Here is an 18167-nt window from a genome sequence, read left to right as displayed (position 1 = left end):
ATGGCGGCGGCTGGCGCGGATGGGCTCCCTCCGGGGCTCAGATTCGACCCCAGCGACGACGAGCTCGTCGGCCGGTACCTGCTCCGGCGCCTCCAGGGCCAGCCCCTCCCGCTCGACGGCGTCGTCCTCGATGCCGATCCCCTGAGCGCGCAGCCATGGAGGCTTCTCGCGGATCACGGCCGGGGCGGCGACGAAGCCTTCTTCCTCGCGGAGGCGCACGCCAAGAACGCCAAGGGCAAGCGCCAGAAGCGCACCGTCGAGGGTGGAGGGTTCTGGCAGGGGCAGAGGATGTGCGTCGACGGCAAGAAGCTGCTCGTCCCCGGCGACGACGACGGCGGCGGCGGCGGCGGCGAAGTACTGGAGATCGCGTGGCGCAAGTATGTCCTGAGCTTCTTTGCCGAGGGGGAGAGGGGGAGCTCGGGGTGGGTGATGCACGAGTACTCCGTGACGGCGCCGGCTGACCTCGCCTCGTCGCCGCTCCGGCTCTACCGCATCCGATTCAGCGGCTACGGCAAGAAGCGGAAGAGAGAGCCGGAAGACGACGGTCGAGCACATGGCGCGCCCCGGTGGGCTGAGGCGGAGACTGCTCTGTTCGATCTGGAGGTCGGGCCACCGCCACCGCCACTGCTCGTTCCTCCTCCCGCGGCGGCGGCGGCGGATCATGGCACCGATCAGAGCTCCTCCGGTGTGACCGACATGGTGTTCCGTGATCTTCCCGACCTGATCGCTGATGCTGGAGCTGCTCTGCCCGATCAGAACCAACAGGATTGGTCTGAAGTCGCCGATCAGAGCTCCTTCTGTGTGATGGGCGATGACTCTTCTCTGCTGCTCCCTGATCTTCCTGGGATGATTGATGACAATGAGCACCAGCAGTTTGTGCGCGAGTTCGACATGCCACACCTGTTCGTCCCGCAAGCAGAGGAAGCCATTGCTGGTGGTGGTGCAGCATCGGCGCCATCGGCGGACAACCAGAACTGCGAGTTCAATGACGGCGAGGACATGGCATTGTCAGATTTTGAGTTTCCGGAGAGTATTGATGAGGTGCTTAGCTACATCGACTTCAGCACGAGCGACACGAGCTGCCGCGACTTCACCATGGACGAGCTGTTCGATCTGCCGGTGGACTAGGAGAATGATAGCAAGAAATCAGCACTTAAGTAGCGTTCTGAAGAGTGAAGATAGCTGTTATATGGATGACCTTGTAGGAAGAGATTTTCAGTGGTTTGTAGACTGTAGTGCAGAGGCAGATAGTTGTGCAATGGCATGTATTTATGAGTAATTGATTAATTGATGAGTTGAATGTAATTAAGCCTATGCGAAATATGTCTCTTATTAGTTGAGATTGCTGTTGATTGGTTGATTTCAGTGTAAGTAACATCACTATAAGTAATATTTCTGTTCAATGAAAATATTCCCTATTCAATTCATTGCTCTGTCAAACTTGTTGAGTGATATACATCCAGTGAAGTTCTTCCTTTCAAGTTCAATGATGTGCTAACTCTTAGTTGGAAAGACACAAATATCCCAAAACTAACAGAAACGGAGTGCAGTTGTTCATACAGAAACAGAGTACTTCTCTGTTCGATTACTTTTTAAGTAACAGGTCTGTTAGAACCAGCAGATTGTGAACTACACAAACCAGCATGCAGTAATTCTTCAGGTTTACACAGCATGGATATAATCCTTAAAGAACTGACAACAGTCTCCAAAAACAAAATTTTCAGATTCACCATGAAGCAGTCAATGCTTATAACTTAAAAGCATGGACGATTTACAATTAAACGAACATACAATGCCACTGGCACCCTGGTACTTCTCTTGCATCAAATTACACAACCATCATGCTAACAGAGCTGCAGTTCCTTTAATTTAAGTCAGGTACCACTTTACCAGGACTCATTACATCTAACATTATATGTACATTTACAGGAGACTGTACAAAATGTGCGACCTCGAGAATTTACAACAGCTTGACAGGTTCCGATGCAACAAGAGACAGCTATTCCTGCAAAACAGTTTAAACTTCAAACTGAACTCGGTAGAAAAATTTTGCGATGCCACACCATGCCATCATTTTGTGCACTCAGTAGGCTTCCTGTGGACAGGCCAACGCCAGTAAGATGTCTCATCTCCTGATATTCACTTTCGCGGAAGTGTTGGCTCTTGGATCATGTATGGCAGCCATGGCTTTACATTGTTCAGGGGTACTCAGCAGTCCCTAGTTAGTCTCATGTCTCTTGCCAGCAGTACTTGTGCCAAGGGACTTCCACCAAATTTAATCTCATCATGTTTCCCAAACTGAAGTACTACCTACAATTAAACAAACATAAAAGCAACCTGAGGTAAGAAAGTAGATGGAAGCAAAGTTATTTACTGAATATCTCAGGAAGAACATGCCACACCAATTACAGTCATAGTTTTCCAAAACTCAGTACGCGATCAAGGCTATGCTTTCAATGCAACATAAGGCCTTAAGGGTAATATATGTCAGAAGGAACTAGTCCAGAACCATTAAGGCCAGTCTCCCATGATAAGCTGAGACCTTGGAAACCTTTGCTATGTCACAAAACATTTGTGTAAAATCCTAAGGCACAGTTGGATAACTAGTTAACTACATATTAAAAATAATGTGAAACTACCTTTTAAAATCCACCTCACAGCCACACAGAACTACAGTGGCAGTGCCCATTATATACGCATTCATGATTACTCCTTTTCTGTATTCTCATGAAGGCAACAAAAAGTCCCATGACAATGAGTTGACCTAACCTCTATCGCCACAGAACATGCCATCCCCAATTTGGTTAGGGTTCCTGGGTCAGAACCACAACAGGATAGCACCAAACCCTCAATCAAGCCCATTGGGCCATGCATTCAAGTTAACAGATACCTGATCGCACAATGCCATCAACAAGTCATACATCATAGTACTAGAGGATATATCAGCTTAAAAGCAATGATAGCCCAAACTCGTCCTCACTAGACTTTGAGTTCCCCCACATTTTTTTTGACGCTGAGTTCCCCCACATTTCAATTCAATGAAGTACGATTTCTCATCGATCAACTCTGTGCACAAAGGAGAAAATTCAACAGTTGCATCGAGCAACAAAAACAACAGAATCAATGTTAGGGAGAACCTCTGCTGCTCTTGTTCAAGCCGCCACACTCCCACCAATCCCTGCTTCAACCTCCACGTCCTCTGCTCCAGGAGCAACGACCACTTACCATCACTGTCAAATGTAAAACCTCCCAAGTGAAGTGAGCATTATTCGCAAAACTGACTGACCACAAACTGGAGTAAAAAATATTACAACATTAGACCATGTCACCATTTTGTATACGTAATTGGTTTCCTGTGTACAAGCCAACTCCTGTAAGATGTGTTATATCCAGCAGAAGTGCTCCATCTTGGATCATATATGCATAGCAGTTCTGTCAATCCTAGCCAGATGATGACTGTCGTCCCATCATCTGTACATTGCCAGTAACACTTGTGTCAAGTGAATTTCACCAAATTTAATTTCCTCATCCTTTCCGAACTGAATTATAATCAACAATTAAACAATTATAGAAGCAAATTGAAGGTAAGATAGTAGGCAGAAACAAGCTTACATTACCTGAAGAAGCTGAGCAATCTCAGACAAAAGAGGCCAGACTCACTAGTTCAATTGAAAGATAAAATTGAGGCATTACAGCTGTGTTATCGAACACTGTTAGTACTATTAGCAATTTAACATCAGCAGGCTCCTTAATGTTCAGGTTATCTAAACATTACCAAATCCAACTGACAGAAAAGGAATCATGCACGAGACTTTAGCAAATCCAACTGGGCAAAGGGTGATATCAATGAGCAGGAACTAGTGCCCAATCTAGCAAGATGAGTTGCTCCCATGGTAAGCTGAGTTCAAGGGAAGGAGAGGCTAGCTCTGCCTGGAGGATCATGCCAGGAGAATAGGATTATGAAACTTCTTCTGCTAGTTGCTGTGAAGTACAGTTTACGCCTATAAGGGCTTCCACAGCCCCTTTTTAGTTCTCTTTTTTCCTTACCGGCCTCCTGGGGCCATACATGTCCAATTTTCCCTCCTACTTTAATATAAAGCCAACCAAGGCTGGACTCGTTTCAAAAAAAGAATACCTTCCAAAATGCTTACTACGAGTACTTGTTGTTCTTAATTAATCAAGAGCTAGGTAGACAAGTCACAAGAGCATACCCATGGCTTTTATTTCACACTAGAAGTCTCGAGTCCTATAAACATCTCAAACAAGTCCAATAGTTCAGACCTGACTTTTCTTCTGCTATGAAGCAATGCAATTTCTGATTACAAAACATTATCTAAATTATGTCAAAACAATTATCTTGATGAGGTCATGAATGCAACTATAGGCAAAATACCATATTGGACATTTAGCTAGGTTGTTCACTCTTGATGCGATTGTTCTCTAGAATCAGTTGTTGTAACTACAAAACATTTTCTTTAGTGAAACAGAAGCATACACAATGCTAAAAGCACTTAAAAGGCCTGATCAAGAAATTTCGCTGTTTATTCTACATGATCACCAAATGTAAAATCAAGGAACTTCCAAGACATTTTGCAGTTGGCTATTCTCAAAACATACTAATCTTAATATGTATAGCACCTAAGCATCACACTGATATGTTAGTGTTGTGTAGACCAATGAAGATGTATCAAACAACATTTTACATAAGATGATGAAATTGGGCACAGATTTTATCTGTTACAAGAAGGCTGACAGATGTTTATATTGAAGAGCAATGTTATTACATATATATGATGCGTCAGACATGGTCTCTCATTCTCTGTTAAAGGCTGCAGCTGATTACATGGAGGCATGGAGCTATCCTCCCTAGCTATTACGTCCCCATGTTGATAAGCCATTCATACTGTAGCAAAACAACAAGAACGAGCAATTTCTTGAAACTGATGAGTGCCCAAAACTAGACAAATCCTATAAAGACAATAAGCCCGGGTTCATCATTTAAGTGCAAAATGGATCAGCTATCAACAGCTCATGGGCACGCCTGACATTTGTAAAATAGTTCCAACTAGTACGACGAGTGAAATGGAACTCAGCATCTCTAGAAACCATATTATCCAGCTTGAGACACATTTTTTGTTTTTCAATCCACTTACTGTCGTTTCGCCTGGTTCCACACTCAAGCCTCATTAGCTCCAACACTCTCCCATTCAATACAAAGAACATGGCAAAGTCAATATGGGACTTATTGCCGCAATATCCTGACACTTCTACTTTCTTCAGATTGAGGTCAAGGCACTCAATAGGATCTAGCATCTTATGGCGCATCTTTTGGCGCCATACATTGTTGCACTTGTGACTAAATTTCTGCAAGACGAAAACGAGGCTCATCCATGGATATCATTAAAAAGGAACGTAAAATAAGTGAACTAAAGAGTCCACAAGATGAAGACTAATTACCCTGATATACAACTTCTCCAAGGAGGGAAAGCATCTCATGAAGTCAATAGCCATATCCAGACTAAGATTATCAATATCGAGAGCTAACACCTTCACACCGCGTGCCACCGTTGTCAAGCTATCAAAGTGAAATTCCCCAATGGAGCACTGAACACAGGAGCATGGTAAGTCTACTGAAACTCCCCAAAGGTACTTGTAAGTCTACTGAATGTGTGAAGAAATAAGGTTGCAGACATATACCTTAATTGCAATGGTGCCAATCTCAAGTGTGCAGTGATTGGAAAGCCATCCCAATGCCTCCAGTTTGGGTGCTGAAATTACCGAGACCCGCAGGAGTTGCCAGACTTCAGGCATCAACAATCTTTCAAGACGAGGCGCGTCTTCAACGATCAGTTCCTTCAACGCGCGAGTGACACAAACACCGACGACTCGAATTGTGGGCGAGCTGATCGACAGACGCCTGCAGCCGCGCACGCCGCGCAACAGCAAGCAATCCAGAGCGGCGCAGCCGGCGAGCACGCCGTGCAGGGTGGCCTCCGAGACGGCGACGTACTCGAGGGTTAGCTGCTCGAGGCGGGGGAAACAAAATGCGGCGGCGGCGGGATCGTCGGGGAAGGAGCACCGGGAGAAGACGGCGACGCGAAGGGTGGGGAAGAGACGGGCGGCGGACGGCGGGAGAGGGCGATAGGATCCCATGAGCTCGAGCTCCTGGAGGTTGTCGAGGGCGGGGGCGGCGAACCAGACGTCCAAGGTGGCGCGTCTGTTGGGGAAAGACGAGCCGAGGTCCGGGACGGCGAAGCGGCGGGCGGGGCCAGGGTGGGTGGCGAGGACGCGGGAGATGTCGCCGGCGTCGCGCAGGTCGAGGTTGAGCGGAGCGGAGCGCCAGAGGTGGCGCCACCGGGAGGAGAGCAGCTGCGTGCGAGCGGCATCGTTGGTTGGGAGGCGGGTGACGATCTCGCGGAGGGCGTCGTCGGGGAGGAGGCTGATCTGGTCGGCGCCGCACGGCGGCGGCGGCGGCGGGGTCTGGTGTCCCTGCAGTTTCCTCCTCTTCCCTCGAGCTCTGGTGGTGACGCCCATGGCGGGGAGTGGAGAATGGAAATGGAGATTCCTCGGGGAGGGGAGCCGAACGGACGCGTTGCCATAGTCTTTTACCCCTATGCCATTCAGAAAGTTACTACTTACTTGTGTGCCACAACAAAGTTTGGATTCACCTGTATACTATGAGCCTACCTTTTATTAACACATGTGCCATTCCGTCCAACTTTTGTTAGAACTTAACGGTTTCATATCTCTGTCATGTGGGACCCATGTATCAAAATGACTAATTTGCCTATGCTCTATTTTCAGCTTTATACTCTCACTCTCTCCTCTCCTGCTCTCTCTCTCTATTTTTGCCGCACGCTAGCCGCACCCTAACCCTAGACGCCGCCGCCTGGCCTCGCCGGAGCCGTCGTCGCTGACCCCACCGCCGCCTAGCCTCGCCGGCGCCCCGTCGGCCCGTCGCCCCGTCGCCCCAGGCCAGCGCGCCCCGTTGCGGCGCGTCTAGGCTAGCGCGCCCCGTCGCCGCGCCGCGCCTAGGCCGGCGCGGCCCTGCGCCCTCGCCCCGTCGGCCCGTTGCCCCCTGCCTCCAAGCCGGCTCCGGTGCGGCTCCAGGTCGCCGCGCGCCCTGGCCGGCGCACCCTGCCTCCAGGCCGGCTCCAGGTCGCCTCCCGTGCTCACCTCGCCTCCAAGCCGCCCGTGGAAGCAGCGAAGTAAAACCTCTATTCTTTCATGTCCATTCATCACTGACATTTCACAGTCAGGGATTGTTCATCTGTAGGATGGACGCCGGATTGGACAGTGAGCCTCCTGACATTTCACAGTGGGAAATTGAGAGTGGGAGTGGGCAATCAGTTGAACTAAAGCATACTAAATCTGCAGATAGTGAATCCCTTGCTAACCCAAACCCATCCAATGAGCAGGTGGGTGTTGATGATGAATGCTTGTATATTGACATTGCATCCTATGAAGTCTCTCCACAGACAGTGGACACACTAAGGAATAAGCAAGCCGTCAAGAAGTGTACACCAAGGAGAGCTCCAATTAAAGTGGCCAACCCATCCAGCCCAGCTTCTAATACTAGAAGCAAGAAGAAACTCCAGCTTGAATAAATTATGTGGAGGAACTACTACTTTTGATGTAATTTAAGACATGTATGGTTTGGTGTGATGAAAACTAGTGAACTACTACTTTTTATGTGTGGACTTAGTGTGATGAAAACTAGTGAACTTGTTGCTATAAACTTGTTGGTTTGATATGAACTTGTTACTATGGATGAACGGTCATGTATGGTTTTGTATGGTTTGATATGCACTTGTTGCTATGGGTGCAATGGTTATGCCCTTGTTTTGTCCATGTGATATGTCGTTATTTGTTGGTATGCAATGGTCATGCACCTGTTTTTTCCTTTTTTAAAAATTTATTTCCGATTTTTCCTTTTTTTTCCCACCATTTTCTATTTTTTCCCACATTTTCCTAATTTTTCCTGGATTTTTAAAAAATTTTAAAATTTATTCTCACTTTTTCTGATTTTTACCTTTTTAAAAAAATTATTTTCCATTTTTGATTTTTAACGCCTTTTCTAAATTATTTTTCACTTTTTTTATTTTTTTAAACCCATTATTGTATACAAGGGAAAAACTGTCTTTACACAGCCTCTAACACCTCTATTATGTCTCCATCCATCCAAAATGGCACACGGGTCAACGAAAGTTGGGCTCACAGCATATAAGTAACTCCAAACTTTTTTATGCACACATGTAAGCAACTTTCTTAATTTCTTAATGGTATAGGGGTAAAAGACTCGCGTTGCCTTCACACTACTATTCTTGAATGCACGTTGCCTTCTAGCTGATTCATTTGATGGCCTGTTTAGGCCTTTTTTTCAGTTCGCGAAAAAAACAATTGGATGTTACATCGGATGTTTGACCGGATGTCGGAAGAGGTTTTCGGACACGAATTAAAATACTAATTTCATGACTCGCCTGGAAATAGCGAGATGAATTTATTAAGCCTAATTAATTCGTCATTAGCACATGTGGGTTACTGTAGCACTTATAGCTAATTATGGACTAATTAGACTCAAAAGATTCGTCTCGTGATTTCCATGCAAATTGTGCAATTAGTTTTTTTTATTTTATCTATATTTAATGCTCCATGCATGTGTCCAAAGATTTGATGTGACGTTTTTTGGAAAAAAGTTCGGTAACTAAACAAGGCCTTAGTTGGTGAAATGAGAATTTTTGGGTGTCACATCGGACGTTTGACCAGATATCGGAAGAGATTTTCGGACACGAATGAAAAAAATTAATTTCATAACTCGCCTAGAAACCACGACACGAATCTTTTGAGCCTAATTAAGCCGTCGTTAGTACATATGGGTTACTATAGCACTTATGGCTAATCATGGCCTAATTAGGTTCAAAAGATTTGTCTCGTGATTTACGTGCAAACTGTGCAATTAGTTTTTTTTATCTATATTTAATGCTCCATATATATGTTAAAAGATTTGATGTGATATTTTTGGGAAAAGTTTTGGAGAACTTAGGGCTTGAGGCTATCAGCCTCAAATCAACAAATTGGCAGCGACCATGTTCGTGTACTGTTTTGTAACCAACCTAAAAATGTGAAAACCTTAAAACAAATATTTTCACCGCTTTCTAATATATAACGCCATTGGCTTTATTATTAACATTTAATCATTCACCTTACTCAAATTTTTATGTAAATATAAAATATTTAAATCATGCTTAAAAAAGATTGGAAAATGTACGAATTACCCTCCTAAACTATCGCAGTCGACTGAATTACCATCTAAACCCGAAAACCAGACATCATTCACCCTAAACTTTCAATGCCGGACGAATTACCCCCCTCGACCCAATCCAGGGCGGTTTTGTCCAACGTGGCGTACGTGTGGCACACCAGTCAACATTTTCTTTTTTTAACGGTGGGCCCCACCAGTCATCTATACTCTCTCCCATCTTCTTTCTCCTCTTCCCCTCTCTCTCCCTCCCTCTAGGGTGTTCTCGCCTTCTCAGCGAGCAAGGCAGCGCGCAGCGGCGGCTGAGAGCATGGCTTGGCGAGCGGAGGCGGCTACGGCGGCCGCTGAGGGCATGGCTCGGCGGTGAGCGGAGGCGACTGGGCGAGCGGCGGCAGCTGCGAGCGTGGCTGGGCGAGCGGCGGCAGCTGCGGGGGTGATTGGGCGAGCGGAGGCGGCTGCAGCGGCGGCAGCGGTTGGGCAAGCGACGTCGGCTGCGGGCGCGGCTGGGCGAGCGAGGAGGAGGGGGAGGAGGCTGACCCCACCAGGAACAGCTCGGCGGGATCGGCGGTGCAGTAGCGCGGGTCGGCATCTACGACGGTGTCGACCCGTTCGAGGGGATGGAGTTCGACGACTTGGAGTTGTTGACGCTCACGCCGTGGTGCAGACGCAGCCGCAGTCATCGGGGGTGGACGCAGCGCCGTTGACGCGGAGCTCGAGAGGGCGTCGCCGCCGCGTCCTCCCGCGCTCTGCTGCCGTCCCCTACACAAGCCTCGTCGATGTTGACGCCGAGCTCGAGAGGGCGCCGCTCGCCGCTGACGCCTCCCCTGCGCCGCCATCCACCGCGCGTCCCCACGTGACGCCGCCACCGCCCGTCCACAACCGCGTGCCCGAGCCCGTCCGCAGCCGCCTGTTCGAGAAAGAGAGGACGCTTAGGAGAGAGAGGGAAGAGATATGACAAGTGGGCTCAAGGAGTATTTTTGCTGACTGGATTGCCACATTAGCGCCAAGTGTGCAAGCACAAGCCAAAATCGCTTAGAACAATGTAGGGGGGAGGGGTAATTCGTCTAATATTAAAAGTTCAGGGTGAACAATGTTTGATTTTCAGGTTCATGGGGGTAATTCGGTCAACCATAATAGTTCAGGGGTAATTCATACTTTTTCCAAAAACATTTGATGATAAATCAAATCATAATAAAATAAACATATTTTTAATAAGACGAATAATCAAAGTATCTAAAAAAAAATCAACGACGTCATACTTAAAAAATGGATGAAGTATAATACTTCCTCTGCCATATAATAAAAGTCAATCTAATACAACATACCACATCTTATCTTAGTACTATGAAGATCCCCAACCTCGTCGTGTAGTTCATTCATCGCCTTGTTGACCACCAGCTTCTTGATCTCGTCTAGCGACTCCATCTTTGTCTAGATCGCATTGTTCTAGGCATGGACCTCGGCCAGTGTCTTGCTCAGATCAGCAATATGTTGATCCATCTTGGTAGCCTTGAGTTGAGCTCGCGAATGGTACTACGGCTTGTCGTAGGTCTCCAGGTCGTGTGCTTTGATACCAGATGTTACGTTCCCGATCTAGACAAGGGGATTCGGAGAAAAAAACGATTTTCTCCGACGGATGCTAAGAAGACCCGCCAGTGAACATATTTTTGGGAGCCAAAAAAAAGAGAGAAAATCTGGATCCAAATCCCTAATCACAGTCCCCTAAATCCCTAATCACAGTTCCCCAAATGCAGAGCACTGATAGTCCCCAAATCCCTAATCACAATACGCTATCACAATCCCCAAGTCACCACGGATGCTGACGTCGTCCCTTGCCCACCGTCGCCCGGCCAGATAAAGCTCGAGCCAGTCCTTGTCGACATAGTACTCGGGTCCACGGAGGAAACGATGGAGTGGATTTTGCTCATGATCCCTTATTGTTCCATTGCTTTGCTTTTAACCACCTCCTTGCTCATATGTATAGACAGATTGGTTAACAAAGTTGGGGCCATAGGAAGAGGGTTGGGAGAGGACAGGTGACTTATCTGTGGTCCCACTTGTCAGACTAATGGTGATGGCGGACTCACATCTATTATTATTGTTTTTTCTTTAAGATTGTATAGAGATGATCGTGTGAAATACTTGGATTTTATCTTGGGGTAAACATGGCAGACGAGGCAGCTGCAACGACAAACCCAATGGTAGGATTACAAGTTTAACAGCTGCAATCAAGATGGTGCAACATAAAGTACATAAGCAGGTCCTACAGACTCGAGACTTCCACACGACATTTTTTTTCTGAGGGTTCCACACGACAATTCGATTTCAAAAGAGCATTTCTGATTCACCATGCAATGCTTATGAGCATGCCCCATCCTTACTGAATTAATGACTGGAGTGATTTCATGCAACAAAGGAAGATCATTTTGACCTGAATGGGGCATATGAAAAGAGCTCAGAGAATATAGAAATATTTTCAGGCCACATCCTTTTACACATAACCCAAGTATCCAACCAACTGGCTAGCAGCTGTGATACAAAGTTGCACCAACTCTAAATAATGTCAGATGACATATGCTGACAAGTACACACCTAACACTATATTTACACAAGACAGTACAAAATGAGAGAGAGATATAGCATCTTCAAGAATTTACAATGATCTTACAGGCCCCAATACAACAAGACACAAGGATCCGACCAAGTATATTAATGATTGTGCCCAAAGATCATTTCTAAAAGCTGATTAACTGGCATTTGAAGAGAGTAGCAAAACATTATGGAGTACAATACTACACCACATCACCATTTTATAAACTCAGTACGCTTCCTGTGTACAGACCAACTTCAGAAAGACGTCTCATCTCCACTTCTGCAAAAGTGCTGGTTCTTGGATCATATATGAGTAGCAGTCCGGTCGATCCTAGCCATACGACTATCCTCCCATCATCCAATACCAGCAGTGGTTTTACCTTGCACTCCCTAACAGGAACGAATGATTCAATTTGAATGCTATATTGTTTAATCCAGGTGCGGGTCTCATAGTCTATTAAATACCACAGGTCTATGGTCGAGGATCGGTAACTCTGGTGGTATACTAGAACTAAGTAGCCTTTCAGCTCAGCCAAACTAAGCTGATCCCAAATTGCTATATACTCATCTGGGAAGTCCATGTCATATACAAAGTTCCTGCTAATTGGTCCCTGGATATCTTCCCTCCATTCCTCCACCTCAAGGTCAAAAGAACAGATGAAGTCTGGATGAATGCCGGCACCATCACCACCAATTATCATTGAATCATATACACTGTCTATCAAGAAATACACCACCCCATTAACCACGACACCGCTGTTTGCCTTTTGACATTCAACAAAGAACTCACGGCTCTGTTTTCCCCTCCAACGTGCCTGGCCTGTGCCACCCTTGACGGTGATGACCTCACAAAGCTGTGGTATCCCAAGGTCCGTAAATCCAGGACGGTTGAACATCCGGAGTACCTTGTACTCTCCTGTTGAGGCAACATGCCCAAATGCAAATGAGGTGAAAGGCTTGCGCAGATTGACATGGTACGTGTGCTCCTCTGCTGGACTCTTTGGCAAGTTGTAGACATCTCCAGTGACAGGATTAAGAACATGGCAGCTGTTCTTATTTGTGGCTACACAAACCAGATCGAGGCGTGTGCATAACACCTTGTGGCCAGCTGGTATGCCTATCTGCTTAATCACATTGCCTGCAAAATCCATGATATGGATGTGCGTCTCGTCATCCTTAAAGCTGGCCAAGAAGAACGTCTCTCGGTGGCGAGCCACGTGTGTCTTCATGAAAAGGGGATCAGATGTCAGCGACTGCCAGGGCTGGCAGACGATGCGGAGGCGGCAGAGCTCCTTGGCCGGGAGCCGCACCAGGACGTCGAACAGCACCTCCAGGGGGAGAATGCCAGAGTTGGAGGAAGCAGGCATACGCCGTACTCGCTCGGTCAACTGGGAAGAACGCCCTGTGTCCATATCTGAACTTCTGAAGCCTACAAGCATTCAGTACTATTTAGCATCAGGAGAGGAGATCATGTTTGTACGGCCAACTCGAACTGTAATATACTACAGTAAGTAGTAAGTAAAATCATTTTTTCTGTTGGTTTTGTTTGAGACCGTTGAAAGATCGATCTTATGCCAATGCCACACAGCCGATGTAACTTTGATCGTTTGCCATTAATAACTAGAAGCTATTTATCTAAAAGTTCATGATCGGAAAACTATCAATTTTGCAATTTATACTGCTACTCTAATAGTACAAAGACACTAAAGCACAGTAGAATCTAAAGTCACAACACGGTCATGCATTCGCTAGATGATTACATCGATGTATAATACGCAGTAGAACATCATTACCAGACAAAATTTCCTGCGACCAAGAAACCTAGGGTTAGAGCTCACCAGGTCGAGCCGGCTGCGATGGGTGGACGGCGGCCGCTCCCGCCGCCGACAGGTCGAACCGAGCTGGATTCCCCCGGTGGGGTCCCTCCCCTCGAGCCTCTCCGCCGGCTCAGTCGAGGGCGATCGGAGACGGCGCCGCCGGAGCCCGGAGGGGATGGGGATCGGGGAGTGGGGATGGATTGCTTCGTGTTCGTGGCTTCGTGCTACGTTTATATGGGCTTTTATGGGCTGGGCCCAAACGCACAAGATATATGGGCTGGGATTTTCATTATGTGGGCTTAAATGGGCTCGGCTTGTCAGTAGTGGCCTCTGGCCCAGGATATCTCCTTCCAGGCTTCGTTCTCAGACGAGAAATCGGACATTCTGCCACTGCCAAAAGTGGGTTTCGCCACAATGCCATTTCACGGAATGGAGTGGTTAAAATGCCACCCACAAGAGATGCCAAATATTTGTTTTGCCATTTGGGCTAATTATTACCATTTCCACCTAATTTTGCACCCGGTCTGACCAAAATGCCCTTCGGTCGGTTATACCAAACTGAGTTGGTTGAGTCATTCCGACTTGCCGCCGCCTCGGCCTCGCCTCGGCGTCGGGATGCGGCCGTGGTGCGCTGCGCAGATGATGGGGAGAACGATGCGGCCGTGGAGCGGGTGGGTGACGACGACAAGGTTCTTCGGGCGCGTGGCAGCCTCCCCGCTCGCGTCGTGGTGACGGCGTCGGCAAGGTAGGTTGGAGCATCGAGATCGTCATGCTCAAGTGTTTTTCCGCTTTGATTTGCTTTGCTGAGTTCGTTTGAAACCGATGTGTGTGCTTGCGCGTGCGTGCGCTGTGTTTGCAGGTCTTGAAGCAGAGGGGCATCGTCCTGCCCGTCGGCTGTTACGGCTCCGGTGGTGACGCGGCGAGAGTGCGCAGGGCGACCGCACCGGCGCCGGCGCTGACACAGGACGCCGCCTCCAGCAAGAACGGAGCGCTTCTCAGCTGCGGCGACGACGACACACCTGTCTCACGGAATGGATCGGTCGTTACCAGCGTAGACAAACCTGCCACTGCCGCCGCCTCCACGCCGCTTGTGACCATACCGAAGCTCCCAGCGCCGGACTCCCTCGTGATCCTTCCATCCGTAGACAGGCCGCAGCCAGAATTCGTCATCCCAGACGCGGCGTATCTAGGAGCTCTAGCGCCGCCGCTCTCCTCTCCTTGCCGATGGCCGCGAGTAGCGTCGACAGGGGCATGGCAGTGGCAAGGCTGTCACGCTGTGTGGCTATCTACCGTCGCGCCGCTCTCCTCCTCCTTGTCGGCTGCTGTCGCTCTCCTCCTCCTCGTCGGCGGCCGTTGGGCTAGGAGCTCCTGCGGGGTCTTTGCCATCGGATTTTTCTAGAGCGGGGGCAGCGAGGTCACCGACCCTTGCGTCGGCGCAAAAGGAGGCAGGCGGCGGCGAGCACCCGGACAGCGACAGTCACTCGGAGGGGTATTTTGGGAAGGCTAAGTGCGAAAAATAATGAAAATCCTGTGAAATGATAAATATGGCAAAGCAGCGGTTTGGTATTGGTTCAAAGTGGCATTTTAACGACTCCATTTAGAATGGCATTACGCCGAAACCCACTCTTGGAAGTGTCAGAATGTCCGATTTCTCTTCTCAGACACATCCCGGCGAGAGACGAGAGACGGCGCCACCGCCGCCGTGCTGGACTCCGGCTGGCCACCGCGCTCCGCTCGAGGTAAACCCTTCTCCTTGATGGCAGAGAACTCGTCCTTCTTCTCGCACTGATTGGTTCAAGTTTTCATCCGGTTTTGACCCCCAATCCAGGCGTCCGCGATGGCGTCCCCAGAGCCGTGCGCCGCCGCCGCCGCCGCCGCCGCCGCACCGGGAAGTGGGTTCGGAGCCGTGGACGGCGTCCTGCCCCCGGAGCTGCTGCTCGAGGTCCTGCTGCGCCTCCCCGCCAAGCCGATCTGCCGCCTCCGCGCCGTCTGCCGCTCGTGGCTGTCCTTCACCACGGACCGGCTCTTCCTCGCCGCCTACGCCGCCGTCCACCCTCACCCGCTCCTCGCCGTCTTGGTTGACAGCTTCCCCAGTCGATGCTGCGTTGATCTCGTGGACCTGTCCGGCAACGTCGTCGAGGAGATCCTCGGCGTGGGCGGCGAGTGCAGGGTGCTGACGGCGAGCTACGACCGTGTCCTCGTCGCCGGGGAGCACCACCGCGTCAGCGTGCTCGACCCCGCCACAGGATCCGTCTCCGCCTTGCCCTTCGGCTTTGCAGAGGATATGGCGCGTCGCAACGGGATGAGGCCAGCCTGGTTTGCATTTGGTCAGACGAATTCCACAGGAGAGTACAAACTACTCCGGATTCTAGAGGACTTGGAGGATGGATATGAGGCTGATCCAGTGTGTGAGGTTTTCGCAATCGGCGACATGAATGGACGGTGGAGGAAGATGGAGAGTCCACCGGGGTATCTTGATCCGAGCTGCACCAATGGAGTTGTCTTCGAAGGGGCTGCTTACTTCTTCTTGGATCTCTGGCAAATGGATCCCTCCTACTATTTTGCTACGGGCTGCATACCTTGCTTCGACCTTGCTACGGAGCAGTGGAGCACGGCTCTCCAAGGGCCAGTAAACAGAATTCTTGAGGAAGCGAATGGCACACTCAACTATGCTGACCTTACCGATCGTCTTATGTTAGCCCAACTTGAAGGAACTTTGTGTACAGCACATTTCAATGATCGAATTTCTGCGGTGGACTTATGGTTTCTAGTTGATTTTGAGAATGGTATGTGGTCCAAAGAATATAGGATAAATGTTGAATTTGCTTTTGATGGTTTTGGAGATGGTGTGCAACCTTTGCTTGTGACGGATGAGGGAAATGTGGTACTTTGGGTGCAGATAGGATCAAAAGGGATGGTCTGGATTTATAATCCAGTAACCAACACTTCCTCAGAGATAGTTCAGACAAAGGCTAGTATCTTTACTGGAGTAGGTGTATATACTGGAAATCAATTATGTCCACAGAGTATGTGACAAGGTAAAGTTTGGTTTCGTATCATCACATAATTGGTATTCATGCCGTGATTTGATAAACAGCATCATTTTGTCATTTACTTATCTGTCACAAATGCAGTTCTACAAATTTCATTGCAAATTCATCTTCTACTTGTATCTTTTATGCTAAAAGCTTCCATATGCTCATCGAAATAAGATGATATCCAACTGAAATTAGGAAATGGGCCTATATAGTTTGATTATTTGTTTCAGGAATATAAGGACTTCAATCGTTAGTCAAACACTTAAAATCATATACTCTATTCATTTAGATGTATTGTAAATTGGTAATTTTGCATTGCTGGCAATTGGCAATTCTTGCTAAACTTGGTGTTTAAGGAGGGTCTTTTTAATTTGAATGAGCACATATCTTCTCGACATGTTGATAAAAAAAATAATGGGAGGGCCTTTTGTGTGGATTTGCATTTGAATATAAAGGTGCATAATAGTTCTATCAAGTTTTTTTCATAGTAAATTTTGCATTTGAAATGGAATAAGAACCATAGTAATTTTCGGCCTACTATTTTAGCAAACTGTTTGCTGGTTATTGTGGTTATGTTTTTGTGTTCAATGAAGTTAATTGCCAAATCTCTCCTGAATGCGTTGTACAAAATAATTTTCTTCCTGCAGAAATGGAAGAAGTGCCAAAAGAAGAGGAGCAAAACCGATGTCAGGACTGGTGTGATTGCATACTGGAGAATTTGAGGCCGCTCCTGAAAACTATAACACTCTTGGACAGGCTACTGCCGTGCAAGCTACTGGGGTGTTATTTTTCTTGGTTCTGCAGATGGTTCAGTTATGCAGCTAGTGAATAGTTTTTGGACCTGTGGGTTGTTCCATGGTATTTTCTACCTAAAACTGGAATCCACAGTATGCTGCTTTTAATTATTGTTTGTGAATCTCTAAAGAAATCCCTGTCCCCGTGTTGGCTTTCTTTCAAAGACGGATCATAATGATATCGGTTCCAAAAAAATGTTTTCGGTTCATAAAACCATGGTTTTTTTTTTCATTACTTAATCTCCTATAGTGACCATGAAATTCTGGAAACTCGCAAATTGATGCATGCCTGCACCAGATAGTGAGCATGACAAATAGAACGGTACTATGATACTCCCTCCGTTTTAAAATGTTTAACACTGTTGACTTTTTAGCACATATTTGACCGTTTGTGTTATTAAAAAAAATTTTGTGAAATATGTAAAACTATATGTGTACATGAAAGTATATTTAACAATGAATCAAATGATATGAAAAAAATAAATAATTACTTAAATTTTTTGAATAAGACGAATGGTCAAACACGTACTAAAAAGTCAACGGTGTCAAATATTTTGAAACGGAGGAAAACGGAGGGAGTATATGATATATGATAACTGCAGTCGATTGTATGCACATGCTGACATTCGTAGGCGTGTCTGTTTATCAGATCAACTTTTTTGCCCTG

The 18167-nt window shown here is 47.4% G+C and overlaps 5 protein-coding genes across 6 annotated transcripts; 2 read left to right on the top strand and 3 right to left on the bottom strand.

Moving 5' to 3' along the window:
• Nucleotides 1-1128, top strand: LOC127779367 (NAC domain-containing protein 67-like). The gene is made up of 2 exons (XM_052306103.1): nucleotides 1-603; nucleotides 757-1128. Exons 1-2 carry the CDS (start codon nucleotides 1-3, stop codon nucleotides 1126-1128), a joined length of 975 nt encoding a protein of 324 aa, XP_052162063.1.
• A 607-nt stretch (nucleotides 1129-1735) lies between these two features.
• Nucleotides 1736-6551, bottom strand: LOC127780054 (putative FBD-associated F-box protein At5g56440). Of its 2 annotated transcripts, XR_008018767.1 has the most exons (5): nucleotides 5698-6551; nucleotides 5458-5604; nucleotides 5154-5364; nucleotides 3138-3471; nucleotides 1736-2310 (listed from the first exon to the last, which is right to left on the bottom strand). XR_008018767.1 is itself a non-coding variant. In XM_052307011.1 (3 exons), exons 1-3 carry the CDS (start codon nucleotides 6532-6534, stop codon nucleotides 4999-5001), a joined length of 1350 nt encoding a protein of 449 aa, XP_052162971.1. In that variant the 5' UTR covers nucleotides 6535-6551; the 3' UTR covers nucleotides 4457-4998. The 2 variants fall into 2 exon arrangements, 1 of the variants encoding a protein (XP_052162971.1); XM_052307011.1 differs by lacking the exons at nucleotides 1736-2310; nucleotides 3138-3471 and having other exon boundaries at nucleotides 4457-5364.
• A 3040-nt stretch (nucleotides 6552-9591) lies between these two features.
• Nucleotides 9592-9939, bottom strand: LOC127779366 (uncharacterized). The gene has a single exon (XM_052306102.1). It carries the CDS (start codon nucleotides 9937-9939, stop codon nucleotides 9592-9594), a length of 348 nt encoding a protein of 115 aa, XP_052162062.1.
• A 1783-nt stretch (nucleotides 9940-11722) lies between these two features.
• Nucleotides 11723-13859, bottom strand: LOC127778476 (F-box protein At5g18160-like). Its single transcript, XM_052305079.1, has 2 exons — nucleotides 13690-13859; nucleotides 11723-13280 (listed from the first exon to the last, which is right to left on the bottom strand). The coding sequence occupies exon 2, from the start codon at nucleotides 13261-13263 to the stop codon at nucleotides 12070-12072; it is 1194 nt and encodes a 397-aa protein (XP_052161039.1). The 5' UTR covers nucleotides 13264-13280; nucleotides 13690-13859; the 3' UTR covers nucleotides 11723-12069.
• A 1419-nt stretch (nucleotides 13860-15278) lies between these two features.
• On the top strand, nucleotides 15279-17839 carry LOC127778579 (F-box/LRR-repeat protein At2g43260-like). The gene is made up of 2 exons (XM_052305197.1): nucleotides 15279-16706; nucleotides 17354-17839. The coding sequence occupies exon 1, from the start codon at nucleotides 15506-15508 to the stop codon at nucleotides 16700-16702; it is 1197 nt and encodes a 398-aa protein (XP_052161157.1). The 5' UTR covers nucleotides 15279-15505; the 3' UTR covers nucleotides 16703-16706; nucleotides 17354-17839.
• Nucleotides 17840-18167: the final 328 nt, after the last annotated feature.

This window comes from Oryza glaberrima, chromosome 7, assembly GCF_000147395.1.
Source record: "Oryza glaberrima chromosome 7, OglaRS2, whole genome shotgun sequence".
NCBI lineage: Eukaryota > Viridiplantae > Streptophyta > Magnoliopsida > Poales > Poaceae > Oryza > Oryza glaberrima.
Note: the sequence above shows the minus strand (reverse complement) of the source record. Positions and strands in the feature narration are given on the sequence as shown.

What these genes read in the sequence shown, in the direction of transcription:
- LOC127779366 (XM_052306102.1), bottom strand. Translation starts at nt 9,939, where the DNA reads ATGACTGCGGCTGCGTCTGCACCACGGCGTGAGCGTCAACAACTCCAA.
- LOC127778476 (XM_052305079.1), bottom strand. Translation starts at nt 13,263, where the DNA reads ATGGACACAGGGCGTTCTTCCCAGTTGACCGAGCGAGTACGGCGTATG.
- LOC127780054 (XM_052307011.1), bottom strand. Translation starts at nt 6,534, where the DNA reads ATGGGCGTCACCACCAGAGCTCGAGGGAAGAGGAGGAAACTGCAGGGA. An exon ending in TTGGCACCATTGCAATTAAG is followed by an intron (nt 5,605 to 5,697) that starts GTATATGTCTGC and finishes TCCTGTGTTCAG; the next exon opens with TGCTCCATTGGGGAATTTCA. An exon ending in TGGAGAAGTTGTATATCAGG is followed by an intron (nt 5,365 to 5,457) that starts GTAATTAGTCTT and finishes TTCGTCTTGCAG; the next exon opens with AAATTTAGTCACAAGTGCAA.
- LOC127778579 (XM_052305197.1), top strand. Translation starts at nt 15,506, where the DNA reads ATGGCGTCCCCAGAGCCGTGCGCCGCCGCCGCCGCCGCCGCCGCCGCA.
- LOC127779367 (XM_052306103.1), top strand. Translation starts at nt 1, where the DNA reads ATGGCGGCGGCTGGCGCGGATGGGCTCCCTCCGGGGCTCAGATTCGAC. An exon ending in CTGCTCTGTTCGATCTGGAG is followed by an intron (nt 604 to 756) that starts GTCGGGCCACCG and finishes CTGCCCGATCAG; the next exon opens with AACCAACAGGATTGGTCTGA.